Below are 23,210 nucleotides of genomic sequence, written 5' to 3' on the forward strand. Positions count from 1 at the left end.
GAATTTTGTGCACAGATGTCTATGCAAGTCGCACATGAAAATGCCCAAAATAGTGCAGGAACTTTTCAAATCGCTGCAAGTCAAAGTTGCACCAATTTGAATGGTTCCATAGGCACAAATGGGGTGCGATTTGCCTTGCGACTTTAAACGGTCAAATTGCATGACAAGTCACAACGCTGTGAATGGGGGCTTATAGCTACAAAAAAAAAAAAAAGCTAGGGTTATACAATACATATATTTTAAGGTGTATAGTTAGCCATTGTCATATTTATTTATGAACCTTTAGCCCCCTGCCCAAAACAAAACCGCCTGTCTCTTCTACCCATAAGACACATGCACACAGTCAAAATTTCTAGTACCACTTTGGCATCAGGTCGGTAGACACTGGTGGTTGCCATTATAGGCCTACTGTTGGTAATAGAGCAGAAACTTCCCTCTTTTATGGCATTAAACAATAGTTTGAAAGCAGATATTACCTGGCTGTCACCATAACCCAGCAATACACTCTTTTTGCTTTCATCCTCATGATATATCTTCAGGCCCAGCAGATTATGCCAGTAAGTAGTTGACTTCTTTAAATTGGATACAGCAAGAGTGACTTTCTGAACAGGATCTGTAGAATAGACATGAAGTTATGTAAAAATACTCGGATTGTGTAATAAAGTTTTGTTTTTCTTGCAGTATTTTCCCAGAATGCCCTTTTTTTTCTGCCATTGTGGTTTAATGCATGTTTTTCAGAAGTTAAAATGAGTTCTCTTTTGTAGGGTCATACTACTCCAGTGTGGATACCTCACAATGGTGACCACACTATTGTTTATGCATTTGTTCAATTTCCAAATAATTTTTGTGGGGACAATGAAGCAAAATCAAAACTGGAGCAGGCAGAATTTCGAACAGCTGTGAATGGCAATCAGCTTCTATCTTCAGCTTGTTCGGTTAAGCTAAGAAATGAAAAATAGAAGCCGACTGGTTGTAATGCACAACCGCTCCAGATACTGTCTGGGCCCCCGCCCCCCCCCCCCCCCCCTGATATCTTATTTTATATATTACCAAGAACGAGATCATGTCACATCCTCTGCTGCTCTGGAAGACACTCCCCAGAAAGTACATACAGTACTTAGGAAGGACGACATACCGCCCTCCCCAGAACATTCAGCCAAAGCCAACCGGGATGGCGGGACACTCAAATTCAGCCAATCCATGCAGAAAGAAAGGTACATACAGTGATGATGGACAGAACAGACTCAGAGAATGAACAGGAAAGGGAGAAAAACTGGCCAAAAAATAATAATATATGGGACGGTTCAGTAGGTACCGGTTAAATTTCATTTTATGTGTGGATGCCCCCACTGGACAGAAGAGGATCCAACAATCAACTTCTGTTAAATGGGCTTGTTGGGAAACTTTTCTTGATCAGCCGGCTGCAACTGCTGATCAATGTATTCTGACAGTGGAGAGCCCCTGCTGTCAGAATACAATATCACTGCAGAGAGAATTCCTCCATCTACCTTGTGTGTGGGGAAATGCGTTCATCCGTTTCCGATCAGCCTCCTGGCTGATCAGAAAAATTATCTATCTGTTGCCAGCCTTAGGCTCACTATACTGATTGTTTGTATAGTCAACTTTAAATCTAAAGCCAAAATTATGTAATATGAGGGCCTACCTAATCTATCCAATCAGGCAGACTCTTGCTCTACAAAATTGCTGGAAGATCTAGACGAGATTGTACAAGCAGACTAACATGTGTGGTGAGCTTTAGAGAAGGTTCACAGACACACAACACTAAGGATCAGTCTGTGCTGACACTCTGGCTGGTGGACGTTATTTTGGTGAGGACACGTACAGAGAAAGAGCTATATTATGGCAATACCATTCCAGACACTAGAGGTCAAACGGTCCTGTTTTTTTAGACTCCAGATGTCTTATTGGAAGAACAATGAGCTAATTACTGCACATTTTTCGGTTTCTGCCGCCTTCATCTCGGCCTGATTCTCCCCCTCCATACTTGGCTTCCTCCACCGCTTGTTTTAATTAATCCTTTTTGCTGCTGGTGCTTTGACAGTTTCTCCTTTGCTTTGATCTCACGCTCCCCCATTCTCCATTTCCAAGGCTCCTCTACATGGGAATTTTATAATTAAACACATCACACATGTCTGTAAATGTCATAATTCTTAATTTTCCCACTTAATTGGGCTCACATTTCCTAATGCTTATGCAGTCATCAATTGAATCAACATAGGTCCGAGAGAGAGTCCATTAAAAGCATTTTTGGCAATCAGATGCACAATTGCTTCTGGTAACCCTCACTTGTTGCACAACTGTGCATGCAGTACCTACATACACACTGTAGCAGAAAATTACCTACTATACAGAAGAGTTAAAAGGTATCTTGATATAGCGGGGTCTTACTCCGAAGGGTCCCAACGCGCTTGGCCAATTTAGACAGAAGCAATTGACCTACCAGCACGTCTTTGGAGTATGGGAGGAAACGGCCGGAGTACCCTGAGGAAACCCACGCAGGCACAGGGAGAACATGCAAGCTCCAGGCAGATGGTGTCGTGGTCAGGATTCAAACCAGCAACCCTAGGTGAAAGTGCTATCCACTACAGCACTGTTCTGACCATAAGACATGTGGAACTCCTAAAGAATGTGCAGAGTCCCACACACCAGCAACAAAAAGGACAACATGGCATACTCCCATGCTGAACTGTGAAGACATGAAAAACAATAAAAGCATTAGCATGTCTGATTGTAAACATACACAGCTTCACAAATGGATGACACAGCACCACGGTGTTGAGTGATCTTTTTATGAAGGAATGATCAGTGTCGTCGGGACAGGTGCCATGTATGACAGCCTCGCAGTGGCTGGATGGATTGGAATCAGATCAAGGGCTACATGCACTTGATGCCCCAAGGGGTAAAGTTTTATAAATGTGACCCCACTGGACTGGGCTTTTTTCCTGTGAGGCTGCATATTTGCGTATCTCATCGAGAGCCCCAGGCCCTGTTCCAACAATCGGGACCCGGAATGTCCAATTCCAAGTCACCTGATCGCTGTGATCGGTCACTGCGAAGCCCACCCCTGTGTTTTCTTGCTCTGTAAATGGAACGAGACAGATACATTGTATCTTTCTCTGTCCTTGCAAAGATAGGACGAAAAAAAGTTATACAATAGTAAATACCTAGATCAAGGTTTGAGCTAGGTCAGCCCCAGGGTTATTGTTTTAGTCAAGATCAAAAACGGACGTTACTTACCGGTAACGGTGTTTCTATGAACCTTCCAGGACGGCACCCGAGAGATGATGGCTCCTCCCCACAGGAAACACAATCACTTAACAATTTAAAAGTCCCCACCCTTCCCCTTGATCCTCAGTATGAATTAGAGTAGTCCTGAACTGGTTCACAAGGGACATTGTTCCGTATAGGTACTTACCACCTAGCATTTAGCTTATCTTTTCCCTCCACATAGGGCGGGAAGTAGGCCTGCCGTCCTGGAAGGTTCATAGAAACACCGTTACCGGTAAGTAACGTCCGTTTTCTCTCATCACCTTCCAGGACGGCACCGGAGAGGATAGACGAGTAACCAACAGGCCTACTTTAGGGTGGGACCCTTGCCTGCAAGGTCTTTTGCTAGATGTCAGAATCTGATTTTATTTCACCACTTCCACTTCCTAGTGTGTGATGAGGGTATCCTAGCTGGATCATGAAAATGACCTGCAGGTCTGCTCCACCTATGCTCCTGTCTCCTCTTTGGATGCAGAGTCTAGGTGGCACGTGCTCTTAAAGAAAAAAATTCTGAGAGCTTGAGTATTCTTTAGGATAGAAAGGTTGGCTGCGCCAATATTCTAGTCATCGTGGTTGATAGTGTCTGCAAAGCTGCATAAGACCATCCAAAGTTTAGTCAGAGAATTGTTCTGTGAAACAAAGACCTACTTTGATCAACCCAGAAAAAAAAAACAACATGTGGTTTTAAGCCACTAGTCTGTACAGGAGAATGGTTTAGAAAGAAACAGGGTCTCCCGACGTACAATCCTTGTGGGTCCCCCTTTTTTGTTTGCCATAGTCCTGGTGAAACAAGGAAATAAACCCACTCAAGGATACTAGATTAAGGGAAGTCTATTCCCTTCACTCAAATGACTGGACAGGTATGTGACCAAGCAGGGCGTTTGGTGTGCTCCTGCACTCCCTTCAGTCCACCTGTCCACCTCCATTCATTGGAATGCATGTGACTTTATAGCGAGGACACTTATTGGTCAGTGTCAGGACCACAGGATGCCTTGGCGTGGCTCGTTCGTGCGTCCGCCAATACGCGTGGACAAACTCCTGTCTCCAACGTACACTGCTAGACCAGACAAAACAGCTGCTCTGCAAGCCGGTTGACAAGCAGGTCCCATCCTGGTCATTCCCCATTTCTGAGTTCCTTCCCATCTGAATACCGACATGTCAGATGTGAGATTGTTCTATATACCCTAGGCTCCTTACTCCTTATAACCCTGCGAGTCGATCATTAAACTACGCAGAAAAGAAGCCTGTTACAAAATTGCGAGTAACCACTGCATTCATTGGTATATAACAGAAAAGAACAAAGGTGTCGGGGAAAGAAAACTTTTCACCGCCCCCCGCGTATAATATGCAGATACATTTTACCCTATAATCTCAGGGTAAACCCATGAGTGCCACACGCCAACAGAATACAGTATTCTGTAAAAAAAACAGTGTTTGAGGTCATGATCCACTCCATGCACCAAGGAGTGTTAAGTTAAGTTAAGCAGATCCCTACCACAAGGGACCAATGCCATAGTAGGAGTAAAAGATGAATATTGGTTATTCATATCCAGTTCGTCCGAGGGGGTGACATGAAGGACATACACTGAGCTATAAAGCTCGGATCGGATCGGGAGAACCAGTCAGAAAAAATCCTGATGCTGAATTTTTTAGGCAAACAGCCCCTAACAGCGTAACCCCTTTCCTACTAAAAAGAACCTGCTAGGTGATTTTATGACCTCCTTCCAGTGTCCTATAACCCTACTGGGTTCAGGTCTAGGGAATGTCTCTGGCATGCCTAGAAGTAAAGGCCCGCAATCAGAAATCCTGTTCCTTCCATGTGAATGGAAAATAAGGTCTGAAATAAAGTGACCAAAATGTCCCAGATATACAGGTCCTAGATCTTGTATTTCCGAAGGACAGCAAGCTCAGACTTAATATGGAAAGACAGATAGACACCCCCAGCTTCCACTGCTGTGTTTTCTGATATACAGACACCTGTAGGATAGAGAAGACACAACCAACCTTAGGTGTGTATTTCTCATATGTAGTAAGATGCCATATAACCTAAGCCCAGAGAAAGGACAGAAGCTCCAAGTGTGAGCTTCTGATGCTTAATAGGTTTATAGGTCCTACATTCAACAGAGAGGCCACTAGCCAATATGGTGTTTTTTCTGAGTAATAAAGAACGCAGAGGACACAGACACCTTCTGCTGCTGTGTTTTATTTATGTGCAGCGACCCAAGGTAATAGATTCAGGACAGGAGGACAAGAACCACTATAGTGTTGTCTATTCCTGACTGACCGCAGTACGGTCTTCCAATCAACAGAAAATAATGCTAGCACCTATAGTATATCTCTGATGATCATAGAAAAAAGCAGTCGCATGGCCAGTATGACCAAAAGGACATATGCGGCCTCAACCGTGTATTGCTGGTGTTATACTCCCTGCAGTCATAACTAGCAGAGAGTGGTATTAGCATACTTCAGATAAACAATAGGGTATAGGACAAGGGACTGAAATGTTACAGACAGTAACATTGTGTATTCCAACACCCACAGTCATATACCTGATAGAAACGTCACTAGCAAGAAAACTCAATGCTGTGCGTTTCTGGATAGTAACAGTATACCGTCATGAACCCACAATACCAGTTGTGCATTATTTTGATTAGAAAAAAAAAACTTGGAAAGTTTATATGACCAACAGCATGTTGTAGGCAACCCAATGTGTTACTTAATGCAACCTTGTCGGGTCATCTAATCAACAGAAATGTCACTAGCAAAAAAAGGACCCTTAAAGCAGTGCATATCTGAATTTATAAATATCCTTAACAATAATACAATGCTATGCGTTTCTGATCAGCAAAATTGTATAGTTATATAACCAGCAGAAGTGTCGCTATCAGTAACTCAGCGTCATGCGTTTCTGATAAGTAATAGTGTACCAACATGTAACCTCCAGAAATTTTTACCAACAGTAACTCAGTGTGGTATGTTTCTGAATAAACATAGTGTGCGGTTTATATAATAGAGGTGTCACCGACAAATCAATGTCATGCTTCTCTGATAAGCAATAATATACATGCATGTATCCGACAGAAATTACACCGACAGTAACTCAGTGTGGTATGTTTCTGAATAACAATAGTGTGCGAATATACCATAGAGGCGTCACCACCATTCAGTGTTATGCGTTTGATAAGGAACAGAGTACCGTTATCTAATCAATTTTAGGCATTTCTGGTGAGTCATAGGATATCCCTTGATCATCAGTCTACATATATATATATATATATATATATTATATACACACACATACATACATACATACATACATACATACATACATACATACATACATACATACATACATACATACATACATACATACATACATATATATATATATATATATATATACATATATACATATATATATACACACACACACACACACATATATATCTCAGAAATGACCCAAGATAAACCCATGTTGTGCATTTCTGATGTGCGGACAGACCAACGCTCTATCCTAGCATAACCTGAGTTTCAGATATTGATCCTTCATCCCAGTGAAGGAACATGGTAGTTCCAAATACTGGAAATTCGAGGTGTGTGACTATACCACAATAGAGGTAGCTGCTATTCTGCTATTGCAAAGGTCTGAGTAGGTGTAGCTGGTCCACACACAGGTGGGAGCTAGTCCAAGCCTTTAAGGTCTTAACGAGCACAGACTCAGAAATCAATTAGGTCTCTCATGAAGAGATGACCATAGTCTCAGGCTGGAGGCAATCAGACACCTGTATGGCTGATTTTCATAGCTTTAACACAGGGGTTTGTACCAGAGAAACTCCCAATTAAGGGTTGCAGGCTAGCATTTTATGCTTCTCACACCACCTAAATGGTGTGTTGCCTGAGCCACAAGAGGTTTAGATTAACTCTAACACACTGACAGATATACCAGCAGTGTAAGGAGGAAGTGATCGGTTGGAACTTGGGAGATATTGTAACCAATAAACAACCCCCACAAGGGTAATAAACCCACTAGTATGCCCCCTGTTGGGCCTATCCTAAGAGTTTAGGAGGTCAGTTTTTTGGCTAAAAAAACCTAACTGCACCCTTGTGATCTGCCTGTCAGATTCATGGCAGGCTGGCCCTAACTGGATTGAGCCTTGCTCAGCCCCCTTTTATGAGATTATTCTAGGGATTTTATAATCTCCTCAGAGGCCTGTATTTGCCTGCAGGAGTCCAACCAGACCCTCTAGGGTGAATGGCTCCTGTTTAGCTTGGCTTACCATATCCTCCCTGTCCTCCTTAAGCTTCCTCTACCTGGACTAGAGGGAATGACTGTGAGGGCGGGGGAAGGGCACTAGGTTCCGTTCGGACGAGGCCTTCTTGGGAGGATATGTCTTCTCTAGGGATAAGCTCCTCTATGTCAGACCTTAAGTTACGGACTGCCTGGCGGCTTCATGGAAAGTTTTTCCTTTCTCTGCCAAGTTATGAGGAGCTATGCCCTGTAGCGGTAGGAGACTGTTTATTTGGGGTCTCCTGGGATCCGCTGGGGGGTTTTTGCAAGACAAGAGATATACATATATGCATAATATTACTTTGTCCTCCCCCAGGACTGCAGGTTTGTACTGGGGAGGTGAAAGGGTGAGAAGTAAAAACCAGTCCTGTGCTGGCTGGCTGGCCCCAGAGACTCAGACCCTGAAGACCAGGACTCTCACTCCCTTTCCTCCTCCCTTTCCAAGGGGGAATGTACTCACTGCGCCCCGACCTGGATCTGCCTGCAGTCACATTTGCCTTCATCTCCTCCTGTCCATGAGGAGGTTTGGCTGGGTCCCCAGCTGTCGGTACCTCTTGTAAGGGCTATCCGCAAGCCGACCCTTCCACCGCCATGCTTCTCTCCGGCGTCCCTTCCGGGTTGCGCTGTGAGGCAAAAGCCCACCTTCACTCAGAGAGGCTTGGAGCGCCATGTTTCCAAGAGTAGGAAGCAGTACCCGGGAAGAGAGAGCTCTTCAAATGGCGGCGTTTCTTCTGCACCCTAGCGATGGCAAGCCTCCCCGCAGCTCAGAGCGCTGGTGCGCGCCTGGGGCGACCTGTGAGTTAGACCCGAAGGCCTACAGGTTAGTTCAGCCCTCCCCGGCCTCCCTAAGACCTGTCTCAACAGGGGTACCTTCGACCCTCCCCGGTCTCTAGGTATTCAAACAAAACAAACGTGACGATGTGTTCGGGAGAAACACAATCAATACCGAGGATCAAGGGGAAGGGTGGGGACTTTTAAATTGTTAAGTGATTGTGTTTCCTGTGGGGAGGAGCCATCATCTCTCGGGTGCCGTCCTGGAAGGTGATGAGAGAAAAGGTACAATATATATACATATTTTTAAATAAGTGTTTTAGGTAGGATAAAAAAGAAAAAAACACACATGTGTGTTAAATCGCTGCGATCGGGAGCAGGAGAATATATTTTGGGTTGTTCTTTGGTGGTAGGGTATTGTAGTACTAAGAAATACACAGTTACATTTTTTTTTTTTTTTTTTTACCATTTTGGGCCAGTTTCCTTAGATCAGGGGTGCCCAACCTTTTGAAGAGTGAGGGCCACTTAAGCAACTTGGTAACCGGTCACAGGCCATAATGAGCTGAGCTGAGCTGGCAGATGACAGGTCCAAGTCCACTCCGCATATGCAGAGCCAACACAGCCCGCTCTACTCCTATGGGCCCTCCAATTCGATCTGCCCAGATGAAAGGGGACGGATTTTTTTTTTTAGCAGATCGGATTGTAGGTAGGTGGGTGTAAATGGCCATTAGTTCGTTTTACATCTGTGGTTCAATAGAGGTGAACGGAGGGGTCTGATTGGGTCTTACCGATCGTGTCAAAAGCAGCCTATTATGGCTTGCTTCCTCTACCGCCGGCTTCATTCACAACACTCTTGTTTTGGGATCGTGGGTCAGCAACCCACAATCTGAGCTTGCCCACCCACCATGCCAGAGCAGGAGGTCGTGGGCCACATCAGAGGGCTCCGCGGGCCACATGTGGCCCCCGGGCTACTGGTTGAGCAACCCTGCCTTAGATAATAAAACACACGACATACATTCCAATTTACCACCAAATGAAAGCCCAATTTGTCCTGAAAAAAAAGTAGAGTAGTTGTGATAAAACGTATGGTTTTACTAAACACGTCAATGTTGCAAATTTGGGCTTAGGCATAAAGATTTTTCTATTAGGCGCAAAGGGGTTAAGGGCTTGTTTCGATAGCCTTTTGTTTGCCTCACAAGTGCTTCTATCCCCATACAAGTCCATGGGAATATAAAAGCATCTGAAGCAGAATAAAATGCAGGTCAACTGCAATCACAATGAATTCTGAATGATGTCAGAAGTATCTTAGACTGATGTAAAAAGTATACAGCCTTTGTCTATGTAGACCTGTCAACAGAGACGGATACATGCATTTCTGAACATATATTACACAAGTACCGTATTTATCAGCATATAACATGCACTTTTCCCTCCCCTTAACATCAGGGGAAAATTGTGTGTGCATGTTATACGCCGAACGGCTGCCTTGGAGGGGGAAGAAGGGAACGAGTGCCGCCAAAATAGACAGAGCCAAATCTCTTGTACTCAGCTCCGCTTGCAGCCGAGCGGAGTACACAGGAGATCTGGCTCTGTATATTTCAGTAATAACAAAACGGCTGTAGATGCACACTGATCATGCTGCAATGATGGGCAAGGCTGCAGATGGGCACTGACCCTTATTTTGCGTAAAAATTTGTTATTTAAAATGTACGTTTTTCCCCCCCTGAAACTTCCCTCTTAAAATTAAGGTGCATGTTATACGCCGATAAATACGGTAATCGAAAGATTAACCACTTCCCGACCGCCGCATGTATATGTACGTCCACAGAATGGCATGTACAGGCAAATGGGCGTACAGGTACGTCCTTGCCTTTCCGTGGGTCAGGGGTCCGATCGGGACCCCCCCGCTACATGCGGCGGTCGGATTCCCGCGGGGAGCGATCCGGGACGACGGCGCGGCTATTTGTTTATAGCCGCTCCGTCGCAATCGCTCCCCGGAGCTGAAGAACGAGGAGAGCCGTGTGTAAACACGGCTTCCCCGTGCTTCACTGTGGTGGCAGCATCGATCGAGTGATCCCTTTTATAGGGAGACTCGATCGATGACGTCAGTCCTACAGCCACACCCCCCTACAGTTGTAAACACACACTAGGTGAACCCCAACTCCTACAGCGCCCCCTGTGGTTAACTCCCAAACTGCAACTGTCATTTTCACAATAAACAATGCAATTTAAATGCATTTTTTGCTGTGAAAATGACAATGGTCCCAAAAATGTGTCAAAATTGTCCGCCATAATGCTGCAGTCACGAAGAAAAAAAAAAAAAAAAAAAAAAAAGGTGATCGCCGCCATTAGTAGTAAAAAATTAAATAAAATAAAAACTATCCCCTATTTTGTAAACGCTATAAATTTTGCGCAAACCAATCGATAAACGCTTATTGCGATTTTTACCAAAAATAGGTAGAAGAATACGTATCGGCCTAAACTGAGGAAAAAAAAAAAAAATTATATATGTTTTTAGGGGATATTTATTACAGCAAAAAGTAAAAAATATTGCATTTTTTTCAAAATTGTCGCTCTATTTTTGTTTATAGCGCAAAAAATAAAAACCGCAGAGGTGATCAAATACCACCAAAAGAAAGCTCTATTTGTGGGGAAAAAAGGACGTCAATTTTGTGTGGGAGCCACGTCGCATGACCGCGCAATTGTCTGTTAAAGCGACGCAGTGCCGAATTGTAAAAACGCCTTTGGGCATTTAGCAGCATATTGGTCCGGGGCTTAAGTGGTTAAGGTTAAAGCATGCATTACCTGTGCTAGGTTGAGCTTTGTCTTCCAAATAAAACTTATATCCCCCTGGAGCTTCTGTTTCAAAGATTCCAGGAGTCACTTCAGATAGTGGCCAGTTTAGTTGTTTTGCATTGGCCACAGCCTGGCTAGACTGTATAGTAAGCCCCTGTTGATGCACATAATAGCAATAAAAATGTATAAATGTACATTTAGCAAATAAAGATAAGCACATGGTAAAAAAAACAAAAAACAAACACACACACAAACAAACACACATATTTGTAGCGGTTTCCTCTGAAGAGAGAAACTTAAATGCAATAAATTACACTTTAGCGCCCTTGATTTTGTCCACAGTGCTGCATTTGCGCAAAAGCTCCCTTGGGGCTGCCATAACTTAGACAGCATTTTATATAAATTCCTGCTCGGGGAGGGGGGGGGGGGGGGTCGGTGCTGAAACCCCCCAAAAAAAGAGAGTCTAATCACCGGTGATATTAAATACACAATATATTAAATAATAATATTGTACAGCAATATCAATGGCACTGCATTAAGATACAGCTGTCTAGGGTGTTCTAATTGAAAGAAACTGTACCTGAACCCAAGAACAAACATATTAATATAATATATTGTGTCGTCTTACATGTCCTTGGATGTGGTGGCTGCATTGTCATTTTCATCTGGTGATCCATCCAGTAACACAATTCCTGGCCCAGGGTGACAACGCTTACTCACCATACTGTATCTATGAAAGGTGATACAGCATAGTCACCCCAAGCTGCTCTTCTGATTTGGACTACAAACCGTTACCCGCTTTCCTCATTTCCACTACATAGGGAGAAAGATAGCTATGGAAGCAGACAACATTGTTTGAGTTGTCTCAGGGCACAGAAAGTTATATATTAGAAGGACACACATTCTGTCAGGATGAACTTTTCTCTACTTGCAGATAAAGTTCTTGGTTTGAAAAAAAAGGGGAACTGGTGCAGCCACCACATTTAGAGACTGGAATACTGCACGGTTTAATTTTTGTTCTTGGGTTAGATGCATTTTAACCCCCCCCCCCCCCTCCAAATATTAATAATAATAATAATAATAATAATAATAATAATAATAATACAAAAACATCTTTTAAGCATTTCTCTATTCACAGCATGAACTTTAATTTTTATAACATCAGCATTTGCAATACAAACAATCCAATATAAGCTTGCTTGAAAAATCTACTTTCATGTTGCGATTGCTGCCGGTCTAACTTCCTGGATTCTCTGCATACTTTGCAGCTTCTCCTTGGCTTTATTTTTAAAATCAGGACTACATGTCCCATAGTACCTTGCTACCTGCATGCTCTATGTTGTGTGTTTTCTCTACTGTTAGTAATTCCTGAATCTACTCTCAGCACTTCTTTTGTTTACAAGGCAGGCGAACATACAGATTTGCAATGTGTGACACAGCGTCACCTACTCATAGGACATAGTGAATATGCGTCACAGAATTCAAGGAAATAAATGTGTGGGATTTTTAACAAAGTATACATACAACCTTAAAGATTTTTATATGAATGTGATTCATTTAGAAATAATTGAAATTCAATGTGGAAATTAAATATATGGACTAAAAACTTTTACCAAGGATACACTTTAGAGGAAAAAAAAACAAAACAAAAAAAAAACACCCTGAGCTTTTACTTCTAGATTTTTTTTAATAATGAATAAAACAACTTGTATCATACCAAAAAGTCATTGCCGAGACAATACTCCCCAATTCCATAATTGTAAGTCAGTTCAACAACAAAGTGGTTGTCCTCAGAACCATATCCGATCATGGTTTTGCTCCATTTGCCATCATATGGGCTGGAAAATACATACAAAGCAATCAATCTTGGCTGCATTGCAGAATACTTTCAAATAGTATCTAAAAAGCCCACATAACATAGCACAGGTCTAACTGGAGAACGCTACTGCAAATACTATCAGTTATCGATCACTGCGGACCTCTACTTTGCAAAATGCTAATTGCATGGCTACCATATCTTGTTTTAATACATTAATTTCATTATCCAAAACAAGCATGTAGATGGGAACCTAGGACTTTGAGATTTTCCTAATCTGCAACTTGTGCCATATAACTTATATTTCAAGGAAGTCAGCAATGGCTACTCTTGTATTTTTCCCATGACAAGCATGGGCAGAAGCACAGCGGCAATAGTCTTTGATAAAGTACTACAAAAAGCATAGCAACCAGATTTAAATTTGTCCGCGAGTCTAGACAACATACAGTATATTGTAGTAAAAATGGTTGGCTCCTACTGAGATTTGCTTAAACTGGTTGTAAATCTTTAGATACACCCAGTGAAGGGACTATCCTCAGGTGACACAGAGATTAAACAAATCCTCCGATACAAGTTATATCTGTCTAACTGCAGTCTTTCACAGTGCTAAATGTATAAGCTTGTCTGAGAGTTCAGAAAAAAAAGTGGAAAGCTGAAATTACACTCTGCAGAGCTCAGTGAGGAGATCTCTGAGAGCCGATTGGAGGGAAGAGACACCCCTCCTCCCCCTTCACACAGCAGAGGCTGTCAATCACAGGCTGTGTGCTAAAGCTTCCTCCCCTTTCACCTTTTTTCTCTTGGTGTCAGGGAAACTTGTCAGAAGTGATAGTAGAGGAACAAAACAGCAGACAGAAATAACACAGTGCTTTTATTTGAGACACACTACAGAGGGATATACTTTGTTCATATTTCATGTCCAAGGTTTACAACCACTTTAAGTCTTCAACATGCATGCAAGTTCATCAAATTAAGTTATTGGCACTTGAATGATTCTGTCTAAAGAGACTCAAAGTGGCCAGCAGAGACAGGTGAAGAAGGAAATCACATAAGCATGTTGGAGTTTTTATGCAACTCAGAATGCTTAAGGGCCCAGTCACAACTACGAGCATTGAAACTATGGGCAAAAACCCCCGTTAGTCTTACCGGTAACGGTATTTCCAGGACAGCTCCGCCCTTTACAGGAAACACAAAGCAAATACAATTTAAAAGGCCCCTCCCTTTCCTCTGACCCTCAGTTGTTTAGAAGATCAAGCAAACCTCCACCAAAGTGCACTCGGCAGAGGAAAAAAAAAAAACCACAAAAACAAAAAAAACACCAGGTGAAAGTAAAATAGGGTGGAAATATAGACGCTGTCCTGGAAGGTTCCTGGAAATACAGTTACCGGTAAGACCAACAGGGGTTTCCCGCCGCCCCCCCCCCCCTCACCTTCCAGGACAGCTACTTGAGAGGATAAGCAAGATACTATACCTTAGGGAGGGACAACAGTTTGAAGCACTTTCCTACCAAAGGAAAGGTCCTGGCTGGAAATCATCTGAACTCTATACCGTTTGACAAATGCATGAGAGGAGGACCAGACGGCAGCTTTAGAAATTTCTTCCTGTGATGCCCCTGCTCTTTCTGCCCATGACGTAGCCATATCTTTTTATTTTTTTATTTGTAAAACCGGTACAAGGCTGCACGGCCGACAAAGAAAAAACACAATACAACAACGCTCACAGTGCAGTATACAGGATACACAATAACAGAATACAGTGCCTGGAAACCATAGCGGGCCTCTAGTCAAGCACACCCCGAAATAGGGCGCGTGTCCCCGGACTGCGCCCGTAGGCCACCGCCGCCTGCGGCCGTGGCAACGCTCCTCAGGGAGGGGGGGGGGGGGATTGTCCCCCCGCACTTGTAGCGGTGTATAACCGGATGCTCTGGTCGCGCGGCCGGTCCCTTCATTTTCTCTTATACACAGAGAGACCCCCAGACGGGGGTGTGGGAGATTCCCGAAGCTAGAAAGTCAAAGCTAGGAATAGGAAAGGAGGCAGAAAAGACGAGAAAGGAAGAAAGGAAAGTCGGTCAAGGATAGAGGGGGGGGGGGGGCTGCGGGACCAATCCCGCAGAGTGCAGTCACCCTAGGGGGGGGGGAGGGGGGCTCCACCACATACGAGCCCACCTCCCCCACCCAGCCAGCCTGAGGCGAAGGGGAGCCTGTTGGATGGTAAACCTCATACGTCAGCTGCTATCTCTCTCAATGCCCGGCCCTCAGCTGAGTACATGAAGATGTCCCACAGCTGCCAGGTGTCTTTGAATGTTTCCTGTCTGTCCTGTGCCGTGAGGACAAGGTCCTCCATGCGCCTTATGTCTTCCACCTTTGCGATCCACTGAGGAATCGTTGGCGGGAGTGTAGACCTCCAGTGTAGCGGGATGCAGGCCTTGGCTGCATCCAAGAGGTGTCAGATTACGGATTTTTTGTATGCCTTCTCTGGGATGTCAGATACATGCAGGAGAAAGAACGCAGGGTCCGCGAATTTCTGGGTCACCTCACGGATTACTCACCAAAAGCGGTTCAGACTGGGGCAGGACCAAAAAATATGTAGTAGCGTCCCCTTGTCTGCTTGGCAGCACCAGCAGAGGTCTGACGTCGCCGGGAAAATTCTGTGGAGCAATACTGGGGTTCTGTACCAACAGGACAGAAGTTTGTAACTCGTCTCCTGAGTCTTGGTGCAGATGGAGGACTTATGTGCAAACCGCAGAAAGCGATGTCGCTTACTTGTGTCGAATTGGTAATGCAGCTCCTCCTCCCATTTAAGTATGCCCGGGGGCGCAGAACCCCCCCCGTTGCGCATTCAAGAGGCCATAGGTCAAGGACAGCGTGTGTGATGTGGCGCCTGATGTATTGCATAGTTCCTCTAGCGTCGTGAGGGATTGGATGCTGGCAGCTGGAGGTGGCAGTGTGCGGAGGAAGTGGTCAAGTTGGCGGGATCTCAGGAAGTCTAAGCGATACGGGCCAGTGGGATCAGCGAGCTCCGCAATAGTGGGCCATCTGCCCCCCCGGACAAAGTGGGAGGCCTGGGAAAGGCCCGCCTCGCTCAGCCTCTTTTTTTTTTGTTTAATTGTTTTTTATTTGATTTTAAGATGGCTTAGTACAACAGGCAGATGTTTAAACAGGTAACAGTGTTGCAACATACAAGAGTGCATACAAAGCGAACGCAGAAAAAAAACAGCAAACTTCAGCCAATTCTGACCTTATTCTTAGCTTGTATAGCCGAGGGTACCTGGTGCCCGCTGTGTCACCCAGCCATAGCTCTAAACTCCCCCCCCCCCCCGACCCCCCTTCCTACCCCTAACTAAGGAAGCGTATTACCCTTTTAATTGATCCGCTGTGCAAGGAAACGAGAAGAGGAGGGAGGAGGCCACTGCGCTTTTCACTTTCCTCTTTTATATTGATGTGGAAGGTCAAGTTCCCTCGGGTGCTGAACCCTTTTTGAGCTCCCGGGTATCCCACCCCGGCCTCGATGTGTGCCAGCCATCACTGCTGGGGGGAGGGGGGGTGTGGTATCCAGACCTATTCTCTGATTCCCCTAGCCTAGGTTCCCCACCGCCCTCTGCCACGGCCCCCATATACTTTCAAATTTCCCATAGTTCCCCTGTCCGGTAAAGTACACTCTTTCATTTGAAATTGTTAAATAGATGCTAACCAGTTTTCTACTGTCGGAGGCGTCTGCGCCTGCCATTTTTGAGCTATTGTTTTACGTGCCTGGAAGAGGCATCTCAGTATAGCTTCCCCGCTGCCTTGAGGGATTCCTATGTCCTCCATGCACCCCAAGAGGCAAATCCTAGCCACTGGGTCGAGGGAAGTTCCAAATGCCTTGTTTATTCTCTCTACTATTTCCAACCAAAAGCTATATAGTTTGGGGGCGCTCAGCCTCCTAAAGACCAGGTCCTGCATGCCCAGTAGAAATCGGGGGTTTCCCAAAATGGGGTATAAAGGTGCGTCGGGTGAGGCTATCGACGCCCGCGACAGAAGACGTGCGCAAACCCGCAACGTGGTGCCAATTAGTGGATGTCGTTTGGTTTCCGCCGATAGGTCGGCAGCGCACCAGGGCGTTCTCTTAAGGGGTACCTCGCACCGGTCCCGTTTCATCTGCACCCAGAGCTTGTTCTCCTCGTTACGGCACCAATCCACCAGCCTGCACAGATGAGCAGCCTGATGATCAGCGTGGATGTCTGGTACCGCCAGACCCCCCTGCAATTTAGGTAAAACCAGAAGTTTAGCCGAGAGTCGTGGTCTCTTTTTAGCCCAGATGAAGTCCATGAGCGTGGACTGCACCTGTCTAAAGAATGAGGAGGGGACGTGGATGGGCAGGGCCTGAATGAGGTATAGAAATTTCGGGAGTATTGACATCTTCACGATGTTGCAGCGGCCCACCCATGAATGTAGTCCCGCGCGCCACTTGTCCAAAAGAGCCCGAAGAATCATATCTATAGTGATTGGTGAATCGGGAAAGTCCTTGACTTCCGCCCCTGAAGATCCCTATACATTCTATCCTGCACAGATTGGATTTGCTGTGGCACCTCAATCTGTTCAGAGTCATACAGGAACAAAAAAGCCGCGCCACAAAATGTAAACCTCATTGATAACAGACTCTGAAGGTATGGTAAGTGAGAGAAGTCCATATAAATCCTATAGGAATCACTAATTATAAGTACGTGAGGAAATGACCATATCCCTTAGGCCCCTTTACACTGAGGAGTTTTTCAGACGGTACAGAGCTAAAAATAGCACCTAAATACTGCCTGAAAAACTCCTGCCCAGCATTCTCAATGTGAAAGCCTGAGTGCTTTCACACTGAGGCAATGCGCTGGCAGGAGAGAAAAAAAATCTCCTGCAAGCAGCATCTTTGAAGCGGTAAGAGCTCCTTCCCATTTAAAACAATGGGAAACCACGGTAATACCGCATAGGTGCATTGCGGGCGGTATTAACCCTTTTTCAGCCGCTAGCGGGGGTTAAAACCGCACCGCTAGCGGCCGCATCCCACGGCAATTCCAAAGGCATAGTGCCGCTATTTTTAGCGGCACTATACTGCCACTGCACCTCCACTGCCCCGTGTAAAAGGGGCCTCAGGGTTACGCGCCTCCCCCACTGATGCAGAATCCCCATCAGATGAAGAGCTCGGGTTCTCCCCTTCTTCCAGATCTGAGGTATAGTGTGAATCACTGATCTCGGACCGAGGAGGAGTCTAACTGAAGCTGAAGCTGAAGGCTCTTGAGTTCTGGGACCAGAGGAAGAAGGCCCCAGACCTGCTGCCCTGTCATTAAAAGACTTGAAGGAGGCTACCACCTCCTTTATAGAAGACATCAACTCTTTAAAAGAGGTAGTCTCTGAACTAGCCCTAGATGGAATACAATCTTCACAAAAAAGCCTTCGATATCCATTAGACAGTTCTACAGTTTCCGCTTTTCTTTTTCATTGGTCTATCCTAGAAAAAAAACAGAAACAAGAGCCATAAGAAAATAAGGCCCATACAAAAAAGGTCCCCTGCTGCATAATCACAGACAAGGGCTTACCTTAGGGGCAGTATGGGAACCGGAAGCTGCCGCTGGTTCCATCCGAGCGGGTGCTCCCTCCTCAGGCCTGTCCTCAAGCTCAATTGGTGAGTAAAGATCGGCCGGGGAAAATAGGGTGCTGTCCCAGGCAGCATGTCCTCAGTGTACTCCGCCATGTTCCTTATGAACACGGCGCCGAAAAGTGCGCCACGTGACTTCCGGTTCCAGCGCCATCTTACCGGAAGTCCTCCGACGCCATTCCGGTACACCTCGGTGAAGCCAAGGCTTCCACCAGCAGAGCTGGGGGAAAAACCTGAAGGAAGTTGCCACCACCTACACAGGTAAGCAAGTACCTCCAACAATAGGGAACCCTTCTGGCCAAAAAAACAGCGACTTAACACACCCAGGACTTGGCCACAACCAGTACTAGATGTTGCCAGAGAAGGGGGGTCCGCCAACCACAGTTACCAGACCTAGGAAAAACCAAAAACGTTGCTCCTGGAGGGTCTGGAAAAATAAAACTAAGGGTCAGAGGAAAGGGAGGGGCCTTTTAAAATTGTATCCGATTTGTGTTTCCTGTAGAGGGCAGAGCCAATCATCTCTCAAGTAGCTGTCCTGTAAGGTGAGGGAGGGAAATTGTGCAATTCAGCTAAAGGAGCAATGTGCTTTTAGTGCCATTATTTCTTTATGGCACCCCACCCGCGGTGCAATTTTGATGTGACTAGCTCAGTTCCAAAATTTGGTGCATGAGCTTCTTTGGCATGTTTTTGGAGCGGAGGGAGGCCCATTCAAAATGAACAAATGCTCCAAAGACTCAGCACAAAAATGTGCAAAAAAAAAAAGTGAAGCTGCAGTGTGAACGGGGCTTTGGATCTTATCTGGATTTTCTTAAGAAGGCAGTTTAGCAATAAACGCTTCTTTCGCAAATTAAATCTGGTTCTTACGTTATTGCACAATATTACAACTTCAGGCAATACCTAAGTCTACCATATACTTTGAATTTAGGTTAATTACTTATCATGACCCTCAATGTAACTATTAATACAATGATCTTCCATGACAGTTTCTTTCCTTTCTGTGGTTCATGTCATCTTTTACATTATGCCGTTAGCATGCTGTACCCATTACAAGTAGCTTTGCAACCTTCTTCAAATTCTTCATGTCTTAGAACCTGAAACGAACAATTGATCATTTTTAGTCTTTTACAGTTCAACAGAATCACAAGTTACAAAGATGCTTAAAAAGAAGTGTAGCTCATAAGCAGCCTAATAAAAGAACTCCACCTGTTTCCTCCCCCACATGTTTTACATAACACATCAGACAGTTTCATATTTCAGGCAATGGAGTGAAAAAGGACTATTATGTTAACAGTTGCCAAAAATTGTGTCATATGGTTTTTATGATGATATTATTGATGTCCAAGAATAAATGTTACTTGAGGTTCTAAAAAAAAAAAAAAAAAAAAAAAAAAAACACACAACAACACACATCACACACACCCCTCAGGTTTGAATAAAAAAAAAAAAAAAAAGTGACAAACTATGTATAATTCCTACACAAGCCATTATATAATGTGAAGTGGATCTCCAGCCAACATTTCTTTTCTTATTTTGGATAGAATAGGAAAGGGTTAGAACCTCCGATACTGTAGGATTTTATTGTAGTCTATATCCCCATTTAAAGACATTCACCTTTGCAATCTATCCAGATGACCAATGTCACAGAGACATTACTGAAGCCAACTAATATACTGTAATATATGCATATTTATAGGAATATATTGATACTTCCAGTATTTATTGGCGTATAACGCACACTTTATTTCCCCTTAAAATCAGGGGGAAATCCTGGGTGCGTGTTATACGCCGATCCCCGTTTTCTGTGAGGGAAAGAGGAGCGAGCGCCGCCGATATACACATAGCCGAGTGTATTGTGCACTCGGCTAGGCTCGGCTCCACTCGCAGTCACGCCATTTGACCTGTGCTATGTCCATCATAGGAGCCTGGCAAAGGGGCGGGACTGCGAGAGGAATTGAGTACAGCCGAGTAAACAGGACATCCGTTTCTGTCTATCTCGGCGCCGCAGCGGTAATTTTAAATGATCATGCTGCAAGGACACTGGGCAAGGCTGCAAATGACACTGGGCAAGGCAGATGAAGTCAGTTTAACCACTTAAGGACCGCTCACCACATATACTGTGGCAGGGCAGCCCTATTACCCATATATCGTTTTGTGCACGAAACACTGAGGCCACGGGCGTGCACCCTGCTACACAGGTCCAGCGGCCGCGATGTCTGAAAGCCACGCATGTTAGCTCCTCAGAGAGACAGAACGGGTATATGCCAATGTAAACAAAGCAGATGCCTGTTCTGTCAAGGAAGTACAGTGTGATCGTCTGTTCCTAGTGATCAGGAACAGCAATTTCTCTGTACTCCAACTCAGACCCCCCCCCCCCCCCAAGTTAGAAACATCTCCCTAGGAAACACACTTAACCCCTTAATCGCCCCCTAGTGTTAACCCCTTCCCTGCCAGTGTCATTGATACAGTGATCAGTGGATATTTTTAGCTCCGATCACTGTAATGTCACTGGTCCCCAAAAGTGTCCGATCTGTCTGTCGCAATGTCACAGTCACGGGGGGGGGAAAAAAAAAAGAGAGAATACATAACTATTATTATACACGATTTATATAGCGCCAATAGTTTATGCAGCACTTTACAATGTAGAGGGGGGGACAGCACAATTACAGTTCAAAACAGAAGGTACAGGAGGGCCCTGCTCGTAAAGGGAGGGGGTGGTGGTACAAAAGGTAATAGCTACAGAGAATGATTTGATGGGGGTGGCTCAGGGATAGTTGTTAGGTGGGTGTGGGATAGGCTTCCCTTAATAAATGAGTTTTCAGGGATCTCCTAAAGGTGACCAGGGTTGGGGCTGATTGGACATACCGGGGCAGGGAGCTCCAGGAGGATGGGAGAGGCTCTGGAGAAGTCCTAAAAGTGAGCATGGGAGGAGGTAACAAGGGAGCTAGAGAGCAGAAGGTCCTGGGAGGAACGGAGGGCACAATTTGGGAGAAATCTACAGATGAGGGGCGATGTTGTGAACCTGGCATTTTGAAATTTACACGGTGGAGTAGGGGAAGCCAGTGAAGGGATTGGCAGAGAGGAGCAGAAGGTACGGATCATTTAGACCCCTTTCACACTGGGGCATTTTTGGCCTAAAAATAGGGCCTGTAAAGCGCATGAAAATGCCCTCCCTGCAGTCTCAGTGCGAATGCCCGAGGGCTTTCACACTGTGGCGATGCACTGGCAGGGCGTTAAAAAAAAAAAAAAAACTTGTGCAAGCAGCATCTTAGGAGCAGTGTGTACAACACAAGTGCAGTGACAAACACAGAAGAGAGAATTAGCTCAGCAATGCATTATCAGCCTTCTCACTGAGTCTGGGTGTGGTTGGCACACTGGAATTAGGCCAGCTTCCTTATTCTACAACACTAGCAATTGTAGATTAGTCTTAGCAGCCTGTGGAACTGCAAATCTGTCTTATGGTATTGTGACAATTGGCGGCACTTGGGACAGATGTTGGTAAGGTGTATATGACAAGTCTGACGGAACCATCACAGGTATCTCTCCTGTGAATTTCTCTACAGATAGAAGATATTTGAGGAAGTTGAAAATGTATCAAGGAATTTCACCCTCCCAAGCAAATATACTTTCTCCCCCCACCCCTCCTTAGCTTTGGCGGTGTTCTTGTGCTATGATAACATCCTAAAAAGTCTAGTGAATCCAGTGTTGTCATCTTCTTACCCCCTACCCAGCTTTTTTCTCTCCAGGCATTTGCTACTTCTTTTTGTAGTCTGCCGGGGCAGAGTCCAGCATTTGTGTCTGTGGACGCAAATGCTGGACTTGGGAGCGCGCACGCAAGGTAACCCTCTGGGAGAGCGCTTTTCCTAGGGGGGAGTTATCTGATGCAGGGAGGAGCCGCGAGAGCCACCGGGGGACCCCAGAAGGACAATCGGGGGGCCACTGTCCAAAAGGAACAGCACAGTGGAGGCAAGTATGATATGTTTGTTGTATATATATATATAAAAAAATGATCCTTTACAATCACCTTAATTCTACAGGTGTTGTTTATAAACCGCACGCCACAAATAGATGTGCATCGCCTTGCCATTTGTTTTCCAATTAAATGTGAGACACAATCAACCATTTGTTTCCTCCAACCTAGAAGAAGTCTTACCCTTTTTCATTATAACTGATACAGTTGTATTCCTTTATTACAATAGCACCATATAGTATAGGCGTCACCTATAAGAAGTACGTGAATTTGTTGGACACATTGGCACTGACAATGAAAATGTTGCAGAGTTTTTATGGATTTGACACAAGCCCTGAAACCCAAAGGTTTCTTCATGTCTCGCACATAGACAGAGCCCTATTACCTTCCATCTGATCTCTCCCTTCATAAGGACAAGCTCTGTCAGGACATGTATAGCACCCTAGAGGAGGTATACAAGGCACAGCCTACACACAGGTTGTCATCCCCTCACCTTCATCCCCAGGATTTCTCTGAAGAAGCGGGCCGTCTGGCCCCTGTCCCCGATCTTCAGGACATAGTGCAGAGCTTTCCTACCTCCCATACTTCCTGCCACCACAGAAAACACTCTGACAGCCTGCGCCTTTTGATGACGACACGAGTTGGAGGTGGACGCCAAACCAGTTTGT

The 23,210-nt window shown here is 45.0% G+C and overlaps 1 protein-coding gene across 2 annotated transcripts in view; it reads right to left on the reverse strand.

The window, feature by feature from the left end:
• GLOD4 (glyoxalase domain containing 4) overlaps nt 1-23,181 on the reverse strand; it is a 40,480-nt gene extending 17,299 nt beyond the window's left edge. Inside the window, exons 1-5 of one of the 2 annotated variants that reach the window (XM_040336784.1) lie at nt 23,036-23,181; nt 19,617-19,666; nt 12,861-12,981; nt 11,153-11,297; nt 477-613 (exon numbers count right to left, since the gene is read on the reverse strand). In XM_040336784.1, the coding sequence (XP_040192718.1) occupies nt 477-613; nt 11,153-11,297; nt 12,861-12,981; nt 19,617-19,666; nt 23,036-23,125 (543 nt within the window). In that variant the 5' untranslated portion in view covers nt 23,126-23,181. Of the gene's footprint in view, nt 1-476; nt 614-11,152; nt 11,298-12,860; nt 12,982-19,509; nt 19,535-19,616; nt 19,667-23,035 lie in introns of those variants that run through there. The other variant, XM_040336785.1, reaches the window with a different exon arrangement.
• Between the last annotated feature and the right edge of the window lie 29 nt (nt 23,182-23,210).

This window comes from Rana temporaria, chromosome 2, assembly GCF_905171775.1.
Source record: "Rana temporaria chromosome 2, aRanTem1.1, whole genome shotgun sequence".
NCBI lineage: Eukaryota > Metazoa > Chordata > Amphibia > Anura > Ranidae > Rana > Rana temporaria.